Raw genomic sequence first — 21,609 nt, 5'->3', positions numbered from 1 at the left:
TTTTCCTTTCTACCCAGCTCCTTTAATTAATTCAGCACATCTCAATGGTGTGAAACTTCGGTAGGGACTGGAATGTCTGTATACACATAGACCTTTTCCTTTCTACCCAGCTAATTCTTCTCTTTTCTCAACTCTATTTAGAAATAGGAAGTCTCTTGTCCCTGCATTTATCGTTCCCCTTTTCAACTTCTGACCCAGCTGCTCCTTCCTCCCTTCTGCCATGGACTTTTGCAGTGACTCATGAGTCAAACAGGGAAATGAGACCTCCCATTTCTATATAGGACTTAGAAGGATTCTGCTAGTCAGTTTTTAATGACGTGCTGTCATAGATGTAATGGAAAAGAGAAGAATTAGCTGGGTACAATGGCAAAATTAGCAATTGTAACTTAAGTACACAGTGCTATATAATATGATGATTATTGCAATATAGAAACAGAATAGCAATTTTGATGGGAGGAGGACTTCATTAAACGGATCCTGACAGCACAGTTTACCCATGACATATTGAGACAGCTAAGCAGCATCACCTAAATGGTGTACAGCAGTGATCAGAACTTAGCTTAGCACTGATAGCTGCTGTTAAAAGGAACCTGCCATGTGAAAAAATGCTATTAACTTGTAGATACGGTGTTAATCTACAGGTTAATAGTGTTCTGGAGCTGCCCGGCACCTGCACCGAGAGCCCCACTGCTGGGAGGAAATTAACTTTATTGCTCCCGGCAGCCTCAGGCTTTCAGTCATAGAGGCCGGCTCCAGTCAGTGCTCGGTACATAGTGAGCGGCGACTGAAACCATGGGGAGAGATATACATTTAGGAAACCTGAGGGGGTAGAACCCACCTGGGACCAACAGACTAGTCATCCTAGTCACATTGTCATTTCCTAATATGTCTGCTCTGTTATGCAGCAGCATTGCAGAGTGAAACAGACATAGTAGTAGATAAAGAAGACGGTGTCAGATTGCCTTTGAATTGTCATAGTTCCTCATTAGCATGCATTTTGGCTTGATCCAAAAAAAAATATTAAATTTGAGTGTGCAGTGGGGAGAAAGGAGTAACAAGTCCGACTAAACAAAATTGATAGTTGAAATACTCCAACCAACCAAGGTCCATGTTTTCCCTCACACAGGCAGACCTTCACTAAGAGTATGTGCACACGTTGCGGATTCTGCTGCGGATCCGCAGCGAATTTGGCCCTGCTGATCCGCAGCAGAACTGCAAGTGATGTACAGTACCATTGTAGTGTATTTCAAAACAAAATCTGCAGCGCACATGCTGCAGATTTTTCCGTGCAGATTTGCTGCGGATTGAAAACTGCAGCATGTCACTTCTTAGTGCGGATCCACAGCAGTTTTACACCTGCTCCATTCTTGAAATCCGCAGGTGTAAAAACTGCAGGGGAAAACCGCACAAAAACTGCAGAAAATCCGCAGTAAATCTGCACTAAATCTGCAGGTAAAACGCAGGTCATTTTACCTGCGGATTTAGCAAAATCTGCGCTGAAAATTCCACAGCAGAATCCGCACCGTGTGCACATACCCTAATGGTATAACTAGACCACTACGACTAGAGGCTAGCAATGGGGTCCTCGATCTGTGACCATCTTTATTTTCTGATTATTATAATGTATTCACCACAAAACTAGTTTCTATATATCATTTTGAGCCTATATAAACAACAGTCACCAAAAAAAGAGACAACAGAGCAAGTGTGAAGCACAGTAAAACGTGCCTATGTAACCCAAGTCCAACACATACTAGAAATAATAATACAGCCTCAATTTCCGACATTTCTGTCAAATGTCAATTGTAATCTTTACCATTTTAAGGTAATTAAAAGAAAAAAAGAAGTTCAAAAATGAATTGTTCAAACTGAACCAGAAGGTCCATGTTACACAACGTCTGCTCTGCACAACACAGGGGTGGTGGCGGCACTATTTTTCATAACTAATTCCCTCTCCTTATCTGAAAGGCGTCGATGCTCTGCAGGCATTGGATGCAGCAATGTATTATAGCTCTGCTTTATGGCCACTAGATACAGAGCATGAAGTAATGTCAGCATGCTGTATGACAACTGCTGCTAGCAGCCCAGTGAAATGCAGACGCAGACAGTTCACACTATATCAACTTCAGAGCTGGTTTTTGGGGAGACCGGACACAAGTAAAGACTTTAGTAAGTTAAAAATGTTTATCAATTACTTATAAAAGCCCTAATAAAAGCATTTAAAAAAAAACAAGTGCTTTGTCATTTTGTTCAAAAATGTTTGCAAAGTTTCTAGGATAAAGAAAGGAAGGCCCTGGTACCAGGCAAAAAGTGTCCAGCTTTTGTTCTTATTTTATTCCTGCAGTTCCCTAAAAGTAGTCTATTTTTTAAAATCCACTATACAGTTTACTTTGTGCCAATGGTTATGGTCCTTCTAAGAGGGTGTGGCTCGCAGGATCCTCTGGGGCGTGTCTTTACCTTGTTCTGCATTATGATCTTGTGATCTATGCCCCTTTTGTGAAGACCAAACAAATTAGCACTAAATAAAAAAACCCATATCTCTGGAACCATATGGCAGATTTAAAAATAAAACTGGAAAAAAAGTAACACTCAGGGGAGCAGCATTAATAAAATAAGAGAAAAAAACCTGACACTTGATACGTGATGCTAGGTCTTCTTTAACTCCTGGGAAAGTCTGTTCAGTAGATGCTGAACGTTTCCTTCCACAGCAGCACTCTCCCATAACATTCTGCAAAGCTCTAGTACTAAAAAGATCTCTACAACCTCCGCTGAAGTTCATGGAACCCATAGAAGTCTATGAGAAGCTCAGCATGAACAGTAACAATCAGAAACTATTTATGCTTAATAGGGTTCATAGACTTATCAGTTCCACTGACATTGATAGAAAACTATGATAGCTTCTCGGCAAAGAGGATCACACACTTAAGCCTCATTTAGACGTCCTTGTTGCACATACATGTCCAACCTGTGTTTTCATATTATAATTTTCCATTATACTTTATGGGCTGTTCACGTGTCCATTTTTCCTGAAGTGAAAAGTGGCAATACAAATCTATGGGTCCATGAAAAACATGTAGAGCACATGGATGGCATCAGCACTGGGGTCCTGGGTTCAAATTCCACCAAAGACAACCTGCAGTGTTTGTATGTTCTTCCCGTGTTTGCGTGGGTTTCCTCCGGGTTATCCGGTTTCTTCCCACACATCCGAAGACATACTGATAGGGAATGTAGATTGTGAGCCCCAGTTGGGACAGTGATCATAATGTCTGTAAAGCCCTGAGGAATATGATAGCGCTATATATACAATGCATAATAATGTATGCTCTCTATGATTGACATTGCAAAGTAGACGAGAAGCATTGTAATTTATATATCCATATATGAAAAATTCTAATCAAACACTGAAGACACATGAATCCAAAACACTGATGGCACCAGTATCATTTTGTTTTACGTATGTGAAAAACACTGACGTCTGAATGAGGCCTTTACTGACCGGACCAGGAGGACGGTATATTGATTGCAATACACTGCCCGAATTTTTTCCCCAAGGACTCAAGGTATTTTTTTATACCTCTCGAATAGCGATAAGCAAACGTGTTCAGATAAGGTTTAATCCGAGCATGCTTGGGTGCTAACCGAGTTTCTTCGGCGTGCTCAAATAATATGTCCAAGTCCCTGCGCCTGCATGTCTCGCGCATGTCTGACATGCAGGCGTGGGGACTCAAACATATTATTCGAGCACGCCGAAGACACTCTATTAGCACACAAACTTGCTCACATAACTTATCCGAGCACATTCCATCATCACTAGTCTCAAACTGTACATTATAATTTAAGGACATTAATAAGTAGTTTTATTTTAAAAAAAAAACAGCTTTTGTAATTAATGGGGAAACTCCTAAAATGCATCCAGTGTGGCTGTTTGAGCAATTATTCATTTTTGTCCAGAATTTCTGCCTATTATGGAACGCAATAATTTCATAAATGACTTTATCCAGAGAGAGATGAATTTGCACAAATAAGTATTTAAAAGAGGAGCTGACCAATTAAATAGATAGGATTTCATTTTAATTATACGTAGCCACCCTTCAATTCCATGTACTTTTATTGCAAATCATATAGAAGTAAACTTTATATTATTCCTGAACATTAAGTTGAGATTTAATAATTGAATAATTCCTAGAATAGGAAGACAGAACAAGTTTAAAAGTAAAGAAAAATCTAGAAACGCAAACAAAAAAATATGTTTTTTGTCACTATCAACAAGGTCCAATAAAATAACTTTATGAGTGTCCTAGATTTGGCATAAAAAAGGTCCATGAATGAGGTCCGACTTACAGTTAGATTAATGAATATCTGATAACTTCTGTTCTACCCATGAGGAGCCATAATTAAAACAAACTCGCCCACAAAGACCCAAAAATACACAAGAAATATTCAGTGGCACAAATCAGAATTCAAATGAAATATCCAAATGTCACAAGTAACACATGCGGTGTGAGTGCACACTGTCTACTGCCTGCATTGAGCGTCAGTCCATGCACCCATCCCATACACTTTCCAGATAACCAGAACACGTCAAACACGTCAGATGGTAAATCTTCTTACCGTGGGGAGTTAAATCCACTATCTACAGTAATGCTGCTACTGTCCATGCTGTCCAAGCGAGCCGAGTGTGTGGCTCTCTGGCTGCCACTGCTGTCTGTTTCCTTTGGATTCAGAAGTGTGAGGTTTTTCTCAAACTTCCTTTGTAAATCCCTTTCCTTCTCCCGTTGTAGCAGCCACTGCATTGTCCCCACGTCATCTCGGTTTTTTTCCTCCTCTGTTGGTTTCTGCGTCCCTTCCTCTGACTCGTCATCTTCAGACACATTGTAGTAATCAAAAGAGGCTTCTTGATTTCCTGCTGGCTCTTGAGGCCTGGGTGAGACGGCAAGGTTTGGGGTGACTGAGGTGGTAATAGGTTGCTCAAAGTTCTCAATGCTTGCTGGCAGTGTTTCAGGAGAAGTCTTTTGGTGTGATTTCAGTAAACTCACACCTGATTTATGAAAACTGTTCACAGATAGGCTATTGTGCAAAGGTTTGAATAAAGTATCCTTACTGAAAATTTCTTTCCTTTTGTCAAGGCTGCTCGATTCTGCATTATGATGTGGTACTAACCTCCCATTTGCAATCAGCTCAGGGCTTTGACTAGTTGCAGCGACTGATAGACCACTAACAGTACCCTTTGGTGAGTCATCTTTGTATTCCCCTTGTTCTCTGGCTATATGTTGTGGTGGCTTCTCAGCAGGAGAAAGTCTTTTTAAGCTTTCGGTGAGACTTGGCATGTCAATATCTTCCTTATTTTTTCCTAAAGGGGATGGAGCAGTGAGAATTGTTTCACTAGATGTATTACACTGAAAATAGTCATCTGCTGTTTTTTTGGAACAAGAATTAAGTTCACTGTACGACGATAAACTCTCTGGAAGCTTGCCTTGTTCCAACAGGCTACATGATTTAGGGGTATCAGCACCACCACTAGCTAGTTCAGGAGTACATGGATCTTTGTAAGATAGAGTCCTTTGATGACTCAGACTACTATGTGATGGCCTTAGAGTACCATCATCTATGTAAGACTGGCTTGGTGTTTTCTCATCAAGACTGCAGCCTTCACCTAGGTCATCAGGTGTACCTAAAGAAGCACCACTTAAAGGTCCCTTTGAGTTGTCCATTGACCTAGATCTTTCCTTGGCTTTACTTGACCTTTCATTCCTTGACCTCCTATCTTGTGTATGGCTGTGGCTTCGATGGACCTTTGAATGGGAACTCCCCCTTGAGGGTTCAGGAAAAGGCATTTCAGTCCTTCTTTTGGCCAGTTCACCAGACACATCCCATTCTGGTGTAACGGGAAAATGAGATTCTATCATATTTGGATTACTGAGTACTACAAAATTCTCCCCGCCTTTGCGCTCCATAATGAAACAGCCTTCCCTCGGTGATCGATTCCGTGGATGATAAAATTCATACTCTCTCTCTCCAGGCAAGTCTAAGTGGGATCCTTCAGAAGGGTCACCTTTGGAAGCCCTATTCTTGCTATGTGACCGAGATTTTCCATGAGTTTTTCTATGTGTCCTGCTCCGTCTGCTCCTTCCACTATGATGAGCTGATGAACCAGCTTTACTTCTCTGAGATTTTTCTTCTTCAAGTTTTTTCATTAGTGCAGTGTGCCTCACAACATTTTCCACTGTTAAATCTGGGTTTATTCGTCTTATGATTTCCATCTCTACTTCCCGGGGTATAGTATTTGGTGTGTCCTCATCTCTGAGAGGCCATTCCTCAGGAGGAAATTGAGCTGAAAAATTAGCCAGCTGTTTCGCTTTGTCCTTTTTAAAACTCAGCCTGAACAATTTTAGACCAAATTTTTTAGATGGCTTTTCCCCATCTTTAGGTTTGGAGAGGGTTTCTGTTTTATATGAATAATTAATGGTACTTTTGCTTTTCTCTGTAGGGGGAATCTGGCACAATGAGGGGGGACAATATGAGTCTTTGCAGTCTTTTGCAGATTTCCTTTGTAAGGTAGATGCATGGATGCTATGCATATCTTCTCTGCAGCAATGACAAGAGTCGCAGTGGTTTTTGGAGAGAGTTCTGTCCCTGACGCATCCTGAAGGGGATGGCGTAATAGTTCCAGGTTGTGGAGAGGTACACTGAGACCGGTCAGGTATCCTCTCATCCAAGTGGTACCATTTACTGTTAGTTCTTATAAGGGATGGGGTAATGAAATAAGTCTGTGGTGTCACTATAAAGTATCCATCTGGAGTAGGATAGATTTTTCTTTCTCGGACAAGCATATTGAGTGTATGTCGCAGGATCTCAGGGCTTGGGGTCGGTACACCTAAATGGGAGCATTAAGAAGAAAAATATATTAGATATGCAATACAGAACATTTCTAAAATTTTTCTTTATTTTTACAAAATATTTGGATTTTTCTAATTATGTATAAAAAATACAATGAATATGTGGTTAGCTACACAGACGATTAGAAAAAAACACGTTTGGGGATTGAATGACCAGACTGTCGATTTTCCTATCAGAACGTCTACATTAGATACTACTCATGTTGCTTTGGGTGTGGTAACAATATAATACTATGCTTTCACTAGTTTTCTGCCAGGATGTTGTTCCATGTGATTCTGGATGAGCCATCAACACTACACTGATCGCACAATAATGGAGTAAAACTAAACTACTGTATGTGACAATGAAGATGACCGCTTACATTATATACGGTGCACATCCATCCGACACTGGTAACACATAATGCCCGACTACAGTTACTGCCTCAGGGTCCAGAGACATCAATGTCCCAGCAGATAAATATTATTCTTTACTTAATAAAAAGTTACACATTTTCCCAACATACTTTATGGATCAATTCCATGAGGTTTTCAAGATCTCTGCTTGCTGCCCTTTATGGACACAGAGGTGCAGGAACGATCAGGGTCTTCTCACATCTGACACCGATTTAGTAGTAGAGTTTGTGGTGAAACCAATGTCAACCCTGACATTTATGTGGATGGGTATTCCACAACCCCTTCCACATTCAATGGAAAATTTCTGGGCAGATTTTTGTTGCTGCAGAGGAAAAAAGTGTGCCATAAGGAAAAAGAAAAGGAAACCTGTTGTCAGGTCAAATGAAGCGGTTATGGTCGTCACACAGGGGGCGTGGCTCACAGGATCCCTGGGGGCGTGTCTTTAGACTGCGGCATTATTACTCTAAGCCACGCCCCCTTGCTAAACATCATACACAGTGGCACAGAGTATAAATGCCCCTTACTCTGGAACTGTATGGTGGATTTATGAAAAAAACAAACAAATGAAAGGACTATTCAGGGGGCTATGGAAATACTATAAAAGCAAAAACTGCCCACTGGTGACAGGATCTGCTTAAATGAAAATGGGGATATGCTTCATGCGGATTTGCTGCAAGATTTCTACTGTCTTTCTTGTAACAGGATGTGAATTGCGTTTTCAATATGCAAATCTGACACATGAAAGTTGCTCTAACACAGGGGTCTCCAACCTGTAGCTCGGGAGCCAGATGTGGCTCGCGGTCCCATGAATTGTGGCTCGCGACTGTCTGCCAGCTATGTGTATTAGCTCCAGGTCTAGCAAACAGGTGAGGAGTAGATCTCAAACTGGTGAATCTTGTGAGCAGCCCTGCACAGAAGTGCAGATCTGGATGCACATATACTGGTCTTAGGGGCTTAGAGATGTTTTAGGTACGGTGCGCTGGAGGATGGTACTACCTGCTAGAGGAGGTGCTCAAAGCTGGATGTGACAGTGTGTTAGGAGTTCTTGATGGGGGTATTGTAGGAACCCCTGGATCTCAGTGTTCTGCTTTGGAGTGATTTCTGTGGAAAAGCTTTGGTTATCATTATACCTGTAATGGGGGCTTTGGTTGACATTACTTTGAAGGGGGTGGGAGCTGGATGTGGCTCGCGACCCTCTCTCAGTGATGAATGTGGCTCTCAAGGTCAGAAAGGTTGGGGACCACTGCTCTGAGGCCACATTCTCACGCTCAGGATTTGGTCATTATTTTACATCAGTAAAAGCCAAAATCAGGAGTGGATGAAAAATGGAAAAGTGGTGCAAATGTTCCTATTAGGACTTGCTCACACTGGCATATAACATGGCTGCGGGTGGTTCAGATATTCAGATCACACGCACCCATACAAGCCTATGGGTGCGTGTGAAACACTGGACTGCACTCAGATGTCACCTGAGTGCATTCCGATGCTTGCTTCCAAAGATAATGGAGAAATTACGTTCTCCATGCCTGTGCTGCGATTCTCTCACGTGAGAATCAGATCACACTAAGGCCGGTTTCACATTTGCGCTTTATAGCGCAGCGACGGCCTGCGCACGGCCGCCGCTAAGTCCCGCCCCCTGCCGTCTCCCTGCCCGCCCCATCCGGTCATCGCCGCCTACTAGTGCACATGGGCGCTTGCGATCTGCGCACCCTATCTTTAGCATAGAGTGCGCAGATCGTGCGCTGGCAGGATTTTGCCGTGCGCTGCGCACTTTTGAAGGTGCGCCGAAATGCAACATGCTGCGTTCGGCGCACATGGGCGCACCTTCAAAAGTGCGCAGCGCACGGCCAGCGCACCCTATGCTAAAGATAGGGTGCGCAGATCGCAAGCGCCCATGTCCGCTAGTAGGCGGCGATGACCGGATGGGGCGGGCAGGGAGCCAGCAGGGGGCGGGGCTTAGCAGCGGCCGTGCGCAGGCCGTCGCTGCGCTATAAAGCGCAAATGCGAAACCGGCCTAAGATCTATCTCTGGCAGAGCCGAGTGTCATTAGCCTATCTCTCGCAAGAGAGAATATACGCTCGAGTGGCCTTATACTTTTCTTCTGACTGTTCCACTGATTTAGGCTTACAAATAGTGATGGGAAATACTGACCAAATACTGAACGTGTGAGTGTGGCCTAACAGTCACAGTGTGGGCAATCTGAGCTTTGTCTTTTAATGAGTTATGCATCTATGTATCCATGTGACAAAAACTAATTGAATATGGCCTGGCCGGGTCTATCTTTCACCATGACCAGAGATGAACACAGTCAGTTTTTTGGATACAAAGGTCATCAAGAATGTGGAGGGACACTTGAGCACTGACTTATATGTCAAAACCACAGACGGTAACAGTCTGTTACACTACAAGAGCTTACACCCCCCCTCCACCAAAAGATCTATACCTGTGTCACAATTTAAGAGGGTCGAACGGATTGTCTCTGATCCGACAATCAGCAATATCAGATTGAACGAGATGCACAATAAGTTTCGCACAAGGGGCTACCCTCCAGACCTATTAGATCAAGCACGACAACCCTCGTCCCGTAATCATAGTGGGGTCTCAGGACGTTTACCCTTTGTCCATACATATCATCCATATGCGCAGATCTTACATCACTCCATACGTAGACATTGGGGCATTCTAAAGGAGGCTCATCCAGAGGTTACAGAATTCCAACAGAATTTTTTACCGTGTTACAAACGCCCCAAAAACATTAGGGACACCTTAATCAGAGCAGATATAGGCCCAGGAGTGAGATTAACTACACAAAGATTCCTTTCCACACCCAAAACAGGTACTTACCCGTGCCTACATTGTAATCAATGTAATAACGTACTAAAGGGAGATTATTTCCATCACCCCCATTCTGGGAAACGTTACCAAATCAAGGACTTCTCCACTTGCGATACATCACATGTGGTTTACCTGATTAAATGCCCTTGCGGTCTTTTATACATTGGTGAAACCACCCAGTCTATCAAGGACCGCATAAGCAAACATAAATCCACAATCAGGTGTGGAAATACACTATTGCCTTTACCACATCATTTTATGACGGCTGGCCACACCATTCCTCAACTAAAATTTTGTGTTATTGAGCATGTGCCCTTCCCACGAAGAGGTGGCAACTGTATCCAACTCTTAAAAAGAAGAGAGGCCTTTTGGATACATGAACTACAAACTTTAGCACCAAAGGGCCTTAATAGAGACTATGATTTACTGTCCTTCATATAATGGGTCTGTGACTATATAGTCACATAGTCTTGGGATCGTAACAAATTATATATATATATTTATATATATGGGGTAATGTGTTTTGTCACTAAGTCATGTTATCATTGCTTGATTCTAACGCATTGTCTTACTCTTGCAGAGTCGTCAATTCTGAACTACACGCAATTGTCACCGATTGTCCTTGTTCCTCCCTCGGACTTCCCCTCCTTGCCTCCTTCAAACTAATTTTTTACATATTATAGTTTCTATACCATTTTCTATTTTGCATCCTATTGTATCTCTCTTGATTTAGAACACTAATTGAGATATCCCATCTCACTCTGTTGCAGGAAACTACAACACAATTTTTCTCTAGTATTGGTCTAAACAGTGAAATATAGATTGTTCAATTTGCATATTGTTCACATCAATTATTCCACTATCATCATACGTCTTGCCCGTTTTCGTCAGACATGAATGCACTCAAATGCTATACCATATACATATTCCCTCACTTTCCATCTCTTACAAACTTCCTCCCTGTGCAACAATATAAAGAGCACGGATGTTTGTTTACATAAGTGGGATGACGTGCACTCCAGTGCCACCTCCCACAACACGCCCCTACATTCCTCTAACCTTGCCTGCACATTCACATGGACGGCAACGTCACTTCCGGTGACGCGGTCCAGTCAGTCCAGGGGAGTCCCGCCCACTGCCTATTTAAAGTCCACATTACAAGCCATGGGCACCCAGGTTACAAGCGGTGGATACCGCGTTCTCCAAGGCATACTACGCCGCCACCCACCAACGGTAAGCCCATCTTAGCCTAACACTTCTATACATAGGAGTACTTTGCAGCGGTAGTTAACCCCTCATGTACCATGTATCTCTGTTAACAGCCACATCACACAGCGTGGTAAAGGTCATTCTATGGAGCATGAACTCACAGGTTACTCCTAGCCTGACACTAAGTGAGTAGGTTTATTGGGGGCATGTTGACTATTCAATTTTCCAGTACATTGAGTGAAATTTCTTTATCCTCCTTATAACTTACAGACCCCTCATATAGGATTCCTTACGGCATCATTACCGGTCAATCCAGTTACAAATTCTTACCGATTGGTATTTATAATATTTCATTTGCACTTATCACAATAGTTTGGTGCATTTATATGGAAGCTTTTTATTACAGTTAAACCCCCCCCCTTTTTTTCTTTTTATTCAAGATATACAGTATACAAGATTAATCACTAACACGGATCAGACTACTTACACCATTATCACAGTGGTGTCCTGATACTGAGTGAGTAGTGACAGATCAATGATTAATTCATTTTACCTCTTTTTATTAATTTGGTGCAATCATTATACATTATATATATATATATATATATATATATATATATATATATATATATATATATTTTTTTTTTTTCTGTCACCACAGATACATTGCAAATCTTTCCAAGAGAGCAGTCTGGGTAGGTTACATACCTCCTTTCTTCCTCTTAATTGTTTCCTCCCCCCCTTTTTTTCCCCATTTTTCCTTTATTCCTTTATACCTCAACCCGTCCCATTTATCACTATTGCACTATTGTAAATTTGTTTTGGTATTCGCCGGATGTTATCTTAAATGACTATACACTATGTAGCCTCTGACTTGTATTGTACACTTGTATCTGATTTGCAGCTAACTGATGAAGGCTTGTTTGTAGAAGCCGAAACGTCTATAATTATTGAGACTGCAAATAAAATCTTCACTTTGCAACAAGTTGAGTGCCAAAATTTATTACATTATCTATACTGGTGTGGGAACCTTCTTTTGTGCACCAACGCAGTAGTGCCACGATATATCCGTTGGTCGCTGTGCTATAAAGCGCAAATGCGAAACCGGCCTAAGATCTATCTCTGGCAGAGCCGAGTGTCATTAGCCTATCTCTCGCAAGAGAGAAAATACGCTCGTGTGGCCTTATACTTTTCTTCTGACTGTTCCACTGATTTAGGCTTCCAAATAGAGATGGAAAATACTGACCAAATACTGAACGTGTGAGTGTGGCCTAACAGTCACAGTGTGGGCAATCTGAGCTTCGTCTTTTAATGAGTTATGCATCTATGTATCCATGTGACAAAAACTAATTTGTTTCTGTCAGAAATAATGAACAAAGGTTCCCTTCGAATGACAGCAAGCAGAAATCATGAGAACATGATACACAAATACAGAAAAATTGCATAACTTCAATATATAATATGTGAACATGGAATACCATTTAGCCTTTCTCCTGAATGAGCAGGTGATGGGGATTCTATGACGTCATTACACCAGGTGTTCTTACCAAATACCATATGTGGGGTAATGCCGTACCGGACACAAAAATCACAATGCTGCAGAGAGCGTTCACCTGAACACAGTAAGTCTTATTGGTCTTAAGCTGCATTTATTACTTCTTCTAAAAATACACATTGGTTGTTAGGAAATCCTGGTCTTAGAGGTTCTAGCCCCTAAAATACGGCATTTACAGCAACCACACTGTTACTTAAGATTATGTAGTTCTTTAATAATTCAAAAGTAGAAGCTGTCTGGATAGTGAATCATCAGACATGTACGCTTTCTGCATCTCAAGAGAGCCGCTTGCGCCCTGACACGGAGTTTGCAGACAGAAGATTATGTCTTGTTTGTTGCTCACAAGGAACGCTGACCCAAGGTGAACTTCGTTAATGGAAGAGGCATTTCCTTCCTGCTGCATAAGTCTACGATTATGTCAGGAGCAGAAATCCAAACATGATATAACCAAGGAAACTAACTAAACCAAGACTGAATAAAAGGACGAGTCCAATATAAACACCTACTACAATCACCTTCAGCTCATAATCCATAGAAGCCACGGTCATTGCTGCCCTGTCAGTCACTTACTGCATGATGTCACCGGGGTGAAGGCTAATGTCACTGATAGGCAGGGAGGCTGAAAGTAGGGAGAGGCAGATCAATGAGAAAAGCAAGCGGTGGCTCAGTGCTTAGCAGCACTCTACTTTTCAGCGCTGGGTCCTGGGGTCAAATCCCACCAAGGACAACATATGCAAGGAGTCTGTATGTTCTCCTTGTGTTCGTGTGGGATTCCCCCAACACACTCTGTGCTGTGACATCGCTGCTTTACTACCCCTTTACCTGTGACATCACAGCATTTATCATCCCTGTGTGCATTTATCTAGATTTGACAAAATAAATGTAGGAATTAATATACAGTATCATCACTGCATACATTTTCATCTATCTTAATATATTAGGTGTAAGATGTTGCAGTCCCATGTAGAAACATTTTCTTTAGGATGTCTAGATTTATTTTGCAACTTTGTAGGATACCTAATTTAATTTGCATGCAAAGATGGGGCCCCTTTAACAGATTTTTGTTGGAGCCTAGAAACCTCAGGTTGCTCCTTTGATCACCATGCACTTTTTAAGCTGAAATAATAGACCATGACTGTGCTTATTACCCCTGTACTGTGACATCCCACGATATTTACTATGTGGGTTACAAGGGCAACACGGGGGGCGCGCAAGAGGAGACGATGCATTGAAAGCAGAAGCCCCGCCCACTAGGAGGTAAAAGAACACAGGAGGCGTGGCTGCAGGCAGACACACCGGGAGAGACGCGTGAGGCACCTGACACGTCCAAAGTACGGCCCCCTGAAGGTTGGAGCCGAAGGAAAAGGTGCGTGGTGAGGAGAAAGCCGGTGTCATTGCCCTCCTGGATGCTGAGGAGGAAGCAGTGCCAACTAGAAAGTGACGTATGGTGCATCAGGAACCCATGTGGGGGGAAGTCGGGAGCGACAGCGAAGACAGGGGCCTGTCTGGCCTGTTCGCGGAGGAAGAGGTGGTGTCGAGGCTGATTTCGCAAGTCTCCTACAAGTTGTAACTTGTGAAGTCATAATGAGTACCCAGGCCCAAGAGTTCACAAGAAGCGGTATTGACTAGTGATGAGCAAGAATGCTCGGATAAGTGCTTGAGACGCCGAGGCTGCATGTCTCACGGCTGTTCGAAAGCCACAACACATGTAGGGATTTTGCCTGTTTGTTAGATGATCCCTGCATGTGTTGCAGCTGTCAAACAGCCTTGAGACGTCCAGCCTCGGCTACTCAAGCATTATCATCGAGTTCGCCAAACATACTCCATTAGGAAATGAGCATGCATGGATAACACGTTATCAGAGCGCACTGGCTAATCACTAGAGCTGACAACTCTTCTACTCCTTTAGAACATCATTCTTTTGATTATCTGTGTTTTGATAAAACAGTGCCCTAATAGGACATAATACTGATTCACAGTGGCACATTTTGTATATATATGTACCACATGTGAAATACAGTTGTGGCCAAAAGTATTGACACCCCTGCAATTCTGTCAGATAATACTCAGTTTCTTCCTGAAAATGATTGCAAACACAAATTCTTTGGTATTGTTATCTTCATTTAATTTGTCTTAAATGAAAAAACACAAAAAGAATTGTCCTAAAGCCAAATTGGATATAATTCCACACCAAACATAAAAAACAGGGTGGACAAAAGTATTGGCACTGTTTGAAAAATCATGTGATGCTTCTCTAATTTGTGTAATTAACAGCACCTGTAACTTACCTGTGGCACCTAACAGGTGATGGCAATAACTAAATCACACTTGCAGCCAGTTGACATGGATTAAAGTTGACTCAACCTCTGTCCTGTGTCCTTGTGTGTACCACATTGAGCATGGAGAAAAGAAAGAAGACCAAAGAACTGTCTGAGGACTTGAGAAACCAAATTGTGAGGAAGCATGAGCAATCTCAAGGCTACAAGTCCATCTCCAAAGACTTGAATGTTCCGTGCGCAGTGTCATCAAGAAGTTTAAAGCCCATGGCACTGTGGCTAACCTCCCTAGATGTGGACGGAAAAGAAAAATTGACAAGAGATTTCAACGCAAGATTGTGCGGATGTTGGATAAAGAACCTCCACTAACATCCAAACAAGTTCAAGATGCCTTGCAGTCCGAGGGTACAACAGTGTCAACCCGCACTATCCGTCGGCGTCTGAATGAAAAGGGACTGTATGGTAGGAGACCCAGGAAGACCCCACTTCTTACCCCGAGACATAAAAAAGCCAGGCTGGAGTTTGCCAAAACTTACCTGAAAAAGCCTAAAACGTTTTGGAAGAATGTTCTCTGGTCAGATGAGACAAAAGTAGAGCTTTTTGGGCAAAGGCATCAACATAGAGTTTACAGGAGAAAAAAAAGAGGCATTCAAAGAAAAGAACACGGTCCCTACAGTCAAACATGGCGGAGGTTCCCTGATGTTTTGGGGTTGCTTTGCTGCCTCTGGCACTGGACTGCTTGACCGTGTGCATGGCACTATGAAGTCTGAAGACTACCAACAAATTTTGCAGCATAATGTAGGGCCCAGTGTGAGAAAGCTGGGTCTCCCTCAGAGGTCATGGGTCTTCCAGCAGGACAATGACCCAAAACACACTTCAAAAAGCACTAGAAAATGGTTTGAGAGAAAGCACTGGAGACTTCTAAGGTGGCCAGCAATGAGTCTAGACCTGAATCCCATAGAACACCTGTGGAGAGATCTAAAAATGGCAGTTTGGAGAAGGCACCCTTCAAATATCAGGGACCTGGAGCAGTTTGCCAAAGAAGAATGGTCTAAAATTCCAGCAGAGCATTGTAAGAAACTCATTGATGGTTACCGGAAGCGGTTGGTCGCAGTTATATTGGCTAAAGGTTGTGCAACCAAGTATTAGGCTGAGGGTGCCAATACTTTTGTCTGGCCCATTTTTGGAGTTGTGTGTGAAATGATCAATGTTTTGATTTTTGCTTCATTCTCTTTTGTGTTTTTTCATTTAAGACAAATTAAATGAAGATAATAATACCAAAGAATATGTGTTTGCAATCATTTTCAGGAAGAAACTGAGTATTAACTGACAGAATTGCAGGGGTGTCAATACGTTTGGCCACAAATGTAGATTCAGAAAGCACATTTTTCATGTAGGGCACATACATTTCCCAGCAACAAATTGCTGTGCTCTGCTTACAATATAAAAGGTATTAGGTCTCCATCTACTGGACAAAATCTGTAATGCTGCACTCTCACCAGCAATACTAGTGTGATGCTCTCACTACACAAGCTTTCCGATCTAAGCAGAGTTCACAAAATGTCTATAGCTGAAGTTTTAAGTTTACATACACTTAGATTGAAGTTATTAAAACTCAATTATCCTCTCCACAGATTTCACGTCAGTAAACTTTTGTTTTCGAAAAAGGTTTCTGATATCTACTTTGAGAATGATGCAAGTGATGTTTTCAATATTTATTAACCAGTCATTTTATTTATAGATCACTACATCATAATGTCTAAGCTGCCTACACACTATGCAGCTCCGATGTGTTTATTGCCACAAACGCAGCAGAAATTCTTTGTTTTGTCAAAATTTTCAAAAATTGCAGCAAAAAGGTTGCAGTTTCACCATGATTGTAGCCAAGGGATAAAGGAGTACACAGAAATCCTGGGGCCCTGTAGAAGATATCCCAATTGCCCACACCCCTCCACCCCCTTAAAAAAAAAATATATATATATATATATATATATATATATATATTTTTATATTTGATGGGGTCACATGAGAAAATTTCTCACAATTTTACAGCTCTCATTTTGCTCCTATTGAAGCTCCTTAGTGTTCCCATACACTAAAATACCCCCTTTATTGCCCCCATGAAGTATGATGCCAACAAACGTGCCCCAACAAAGTATAATACCCCACAGTGAATTCATTCACAATACCCCCCACAAGCACAGTTTAATGAACCTACAGTATCCCCCGCTACAAAATAGGATACCCCCACAGTTATCCCAAAACAGTATGATTGCCCTACAGTGACCACAACACAGTATGAAGGCCCCCTGGGCCATCACACACAGTAAAATAGCCCCAACACAGTCTTCCCACACAGTATGAGGCTCCCCACAGCCCTCCACACAATAGGATAGAGGCTCCCAACATTAGCCTTTCATACAGTACAATGACATTCACATTTTCCACATATTATGATGGACCCCACACAACCCTCTATACTGCTTAATGGCCCCCACCCAGCCCTCCAAACAGTATACTAGCCCCCCACATCCCTCCAAACTATATAATAAGCCCCACATAGCTCTCCAAACAGTATAATGGCCTCCACAACAAAGCCCTTCAAGCAGTAAATGTTAGGAACGGCGGAACGCACTAAATAAAAATAATAATAAAGTGCGTTCACTGCTCGGGGTCCACCATGCAGTAGATGATATGACTGCTGCTAAGTGGTGGCAGGCAAGCAATATGGCGGAAATGCGCACGTGGGTTAAACGTCACCCCGGTGCGCAGAGCAATCTCTGTTAAGTCAGAGGTGCCAACAAAGACAAATACAATAAGGCTGAGCCTGTTGGAGTCACAGTACTCAGAGTAAATGCACACACGGTATCTGGTCACAGGAGCAGAGCCAAAGACAGCGGAACTGCGTCCGTCTAGACCTACCGTGCGTGCGGCGTCGCAACTGTGGTCGCCAAGGAGGGCTGCAACTGCAGCGTGGCGTAGGACACTGCCGCTAGACGACAAAGCTAGTACGCAAGCGCAATGTCGGACGCTAGCAACTGTGGATGATGTAGTAGTGGCGCGATGGCGCTGACTCTAAGCTTAGTCCCTGTCCACACACGTAATATCAGAGGGAAAGGGTTTCAAATGAGTCATTCACCAGAATCATACATCCATCATCATTCACACAGTAGCAACTAGAGACTATACTAGCGCATGGCGGAACGGCCATGCGTGTTTTTTATAGCAGCCGGGACCTTCCGGAAGCTTCCAGATCTCAGAGATGGACAAATGAGATCTGGAGCAGACCTGAGCACATGACTCCCGATCTCCAATGGAAAATCGTCTCATGAGCATGCTCAGTAGGAGGACAGAGGGACTTAGCCCCTGGAGAGTTTTGCTGCAAGGCAATCTCCTCTGCGGTAGATAAACAGCAAGAGACCGCAGAATGTAAGGGTCTGGATTCCTGCAGAGCAGACGCAGAAACCTGACGCCTAACAGTATAACGGCCTCCACATAGCCCTCCAAACAGTATAATGGCCCCCACATAGCCCTCCAAACAGTATAATGGCCCCCACATAGCCCTCCAAACAGTATAATGGCCCCCACATAGCCCTCCAAACAGTATAATGACCCAATAGTGTAATGGCCCTCACAATGTACTTATTGATTTAAAAACCTCAGCTCTTCCTATTCTCTCGAGTTGAAAAGGAAACAGTCATAAGACTGGTAACCGCTATCTCTTGCATTTATTCCCTACCAAGTTCCAGTTGAGTAAAAAGTTTATTTCTGAATGGTGGTCTCCCTCATTGAACTGTGAAACATCGGGCTTGGCAAACCAGCAACATCGGTTACATGCGGCCCGCACGGGTATAGCACTCACATAGCCAAGTAAAGACACCCAGCCAAGACCCCCACTTTCACTTAGAGTGCCGGGGTGCAACAGAAGAGTGCTTCGACCGTAGCTACCGCCCAATTTTACATGCTTAGCGCCCCCCCCGTGTCTGCTACTACTGTCCCCCATCCACACATCTGTTTATCATGGACGATATCTTTTGAGAATAGGGCCAGCACAGGTATGATTTGTTCTACCCTATTGAGGGCAGTGGAAATAGATATTCTGCGCATGTGCAGGTGTTCTCAAAGGCGCAAGAGCATACAGTTGTGGCCAAAAGTATTGACACCCCTGCAATTTTGTCAAATAAAACTCAGTTTCTTCCTGAAAATGATTGCAATCACAAATTCTTTGGTATTATTATCTTCATTTAATTTGTCTTACAGTCATATGTAAAAGTTTGGGCACCCCTATTAATGTTAACCTTTTTTCTTTATAACAATTTTGGTTTTTGCAACAGCCATTTCAGTTTCATATATCTAATAACTGATGGACTCAGTTATATTTCTGGATTCAAATGAGGTTTATTGTACTAACAGAAAATGTGTAATCTGCATTTAAACAAAATTTGAACGGTGCAAAAGTATGGGCACCTCAACATAAAAGTGACATTAATATTTCGTAGATCCTCCTTTTGCCACAATAACAGCCTCTAGTCACTTCCTGTAGCTATTAATGAGTTCCTGGATGAAGGTATTTGTGACCATTCCTGTTTACAAAACAGTTCCAGTTCAGTTAAGTTTGATGGTCGCTGAGCATGGACAGCCCGCTTCAAATCATCCCACAGATGTTCAGTGATATTCAGGTCTGGGGACTGGGATGGCCATTCCCGAACATTGTAATTGTTCCTCTGCATGAATGCCTGAGTAGATTTGGAGCGGTGTTTTGGATCATTGTCTTGCTGAAATATCCATCCCCGCGTAACTTCAACTTCGTCACTGATTCTTGCACATTATTGTCAAGAATCTGCTGATATTGAGTTGAATCCATGCGACCCTCAACTTTAACAAGATTCCCGATGCCGGCATTGGCCACACAGCCCCAAGGCATGATGGAGCCTCCACCAAATTTTACTGTGGGTAGCAAGTGTTTTTCTTGGAATGCTGTGTTTTTTAGCCTCCATGCATAACGCCTTTTTGTATGACCAAACAACTCAATCTTTGTTTCATCAGTCCACAGGACCTTCTTCCAAAATGTAACTGGCTTGTCCAAATGTGCTTTTGCATACCTCAGGCTTCTTTCGCATCACTCTCCCATACAGCTTCTCCTTGTGCAAAGTGTGCTGTATTGTTGACCGATGCACAGTGACACCATCTGCAGCAAGATGATGCTGCAGGTCTTTGGAGGTGGTCTGTGGATTGTCCTTGACTGTTCTCACCATTCTTCTTCTCTGCCTTTCTGATATTTTTCTTGGCCTGCCACTTCTGGGCTTAAAAAGAACTGTACCTGTGTTCTTCCATTTCCTTACTATGTTCCTCACAGTGGAAACTGACAGGTTCAATCTCTGAGACAACTTTTGTATCCTTCCCCTGAAAAGCTATGTTGAATAATCTTTGTTTTCAGATCATTTGAGAGTTGTTTTGAGGAGCCCATGATGCCACTCTTCATAGGAGAATCAAATAGGAGAACTACTTGCAAGTGGCCACCTTAAATACCTTTTCTCATGATTTGATACACCTGGCTATGAAGTTCAAAGCTCAATGAGGTTACAAAACCAATTTAGTGCTTCAGGAAGTCTGCAAAAAAGTAGTTAGGAGTGTTCAAAACAAGAAAATGATAAGGGTGCCCATACTTTTGCACCGGTCAAATTTTGCTTAAATGCAGATTGCACATTTTCTGTTAGTACAATAATCCTCATTTGAATCCAGAAATATAACTGAGTCCATCAGTTATTAGATATATGAAACTGAAATAGCTGTTGCAAAAACCAAAATTGTTATAAAGAAAAAAGGTTAACATCAATAGGGGTGCCCAAACTTTTACATATGACTGTAAATGAAAAAACACAAAAGAGAATGAAGCAAAAAGCAAAACATTGATCATTTCACACAAAACTCCTAAATTGGGCCAGACAAAAGTATTGGCACCCTCAGCCTAATACTTGGTTGCACAACCTTTAGCCAAAATAACTGCGACCAACTGCTTCCGGTAACCATCAATGAGTTTCTTACAATGCTCTGCTGGAATTTTAGATTATTCTTCTTTGGCAAACTGCTCCAGGTCCCTGATATTTGAAGGGTGCCTTCTCCAAACTGCCATTTTTAGATCTCTCCACAGGTTTTCTATGGGATTCAGGTCTGGACTCATTGCTGGCCACCTTAGAAGTCTCCAGTGCTTTCTCTCAAACCATTTTCTAGTGAATTTTGAAGTGTGTTTTGGGTCATTGTCCTGCTGGAAGACCCATGACCTCTGAGGGAGACCCAGCTTTTTCACACTGGGCCCTACATTATGCTGCAAAATTTGTTGGTAGTCTTCAGACTTCATAATGCCATGCACACGGTCAAGCAGTCCAGTGCCAGAGGCAGCAGAGCAACCCCAAAACATCAGGGAACCTCCGCCATGTTTGAC

The 21,609-nt window shown here is 42.5% G+C and overlaps 1 protein-coding gene across 6 annotated transcripts in view; it reads right to left on the bottom strand.

Annotated features, from left to right (window-relative positions):
- STOX2 (storkhead box 2) overlaps positions 1-21,609 on the bottom strand; it is a 183,755-nt gene that overhangs the window by 23,555 nt on the left and 138,591 nt on the right. For all 6 annotated transcript variants that reach the window (XM_073578239.1, XM_073578244.1, XM_073578258.1 and 3 more), the window contains exon 3: positions 4,612-6,874. In XM_073578239.1, the coding sequence (XP_073434340.1) occupies positions 4,612-6,874 (2,263 nt within the window). The remainder of the gene's footprint in view (positions 1-4,611; positions 6,875-21,609) is intronic.

This window comes from Dendrobates tinctorius, unplaced genomic scaffold (assembly GCF_039654945.1).
Source record: "Dendrobates tinctorius isolate UK_male_01 unplaced genomic scaffold, ASM3965494v1 ptg000008l, whole genome shotgun sequence".
Classification (NCBI taxonomy): domain Eukaryota; kingdom Metazoa; phylum Chordata; class Amphibia; order Anura; family Dendrobatidae; genus Dendrobates; species Dendrobates tinctorius.
The sequence above is the reverse complement of the archived record's forward strand: the minus strand, read 5'-3'. Positions and strand labels throughout refer to the sequence as shown.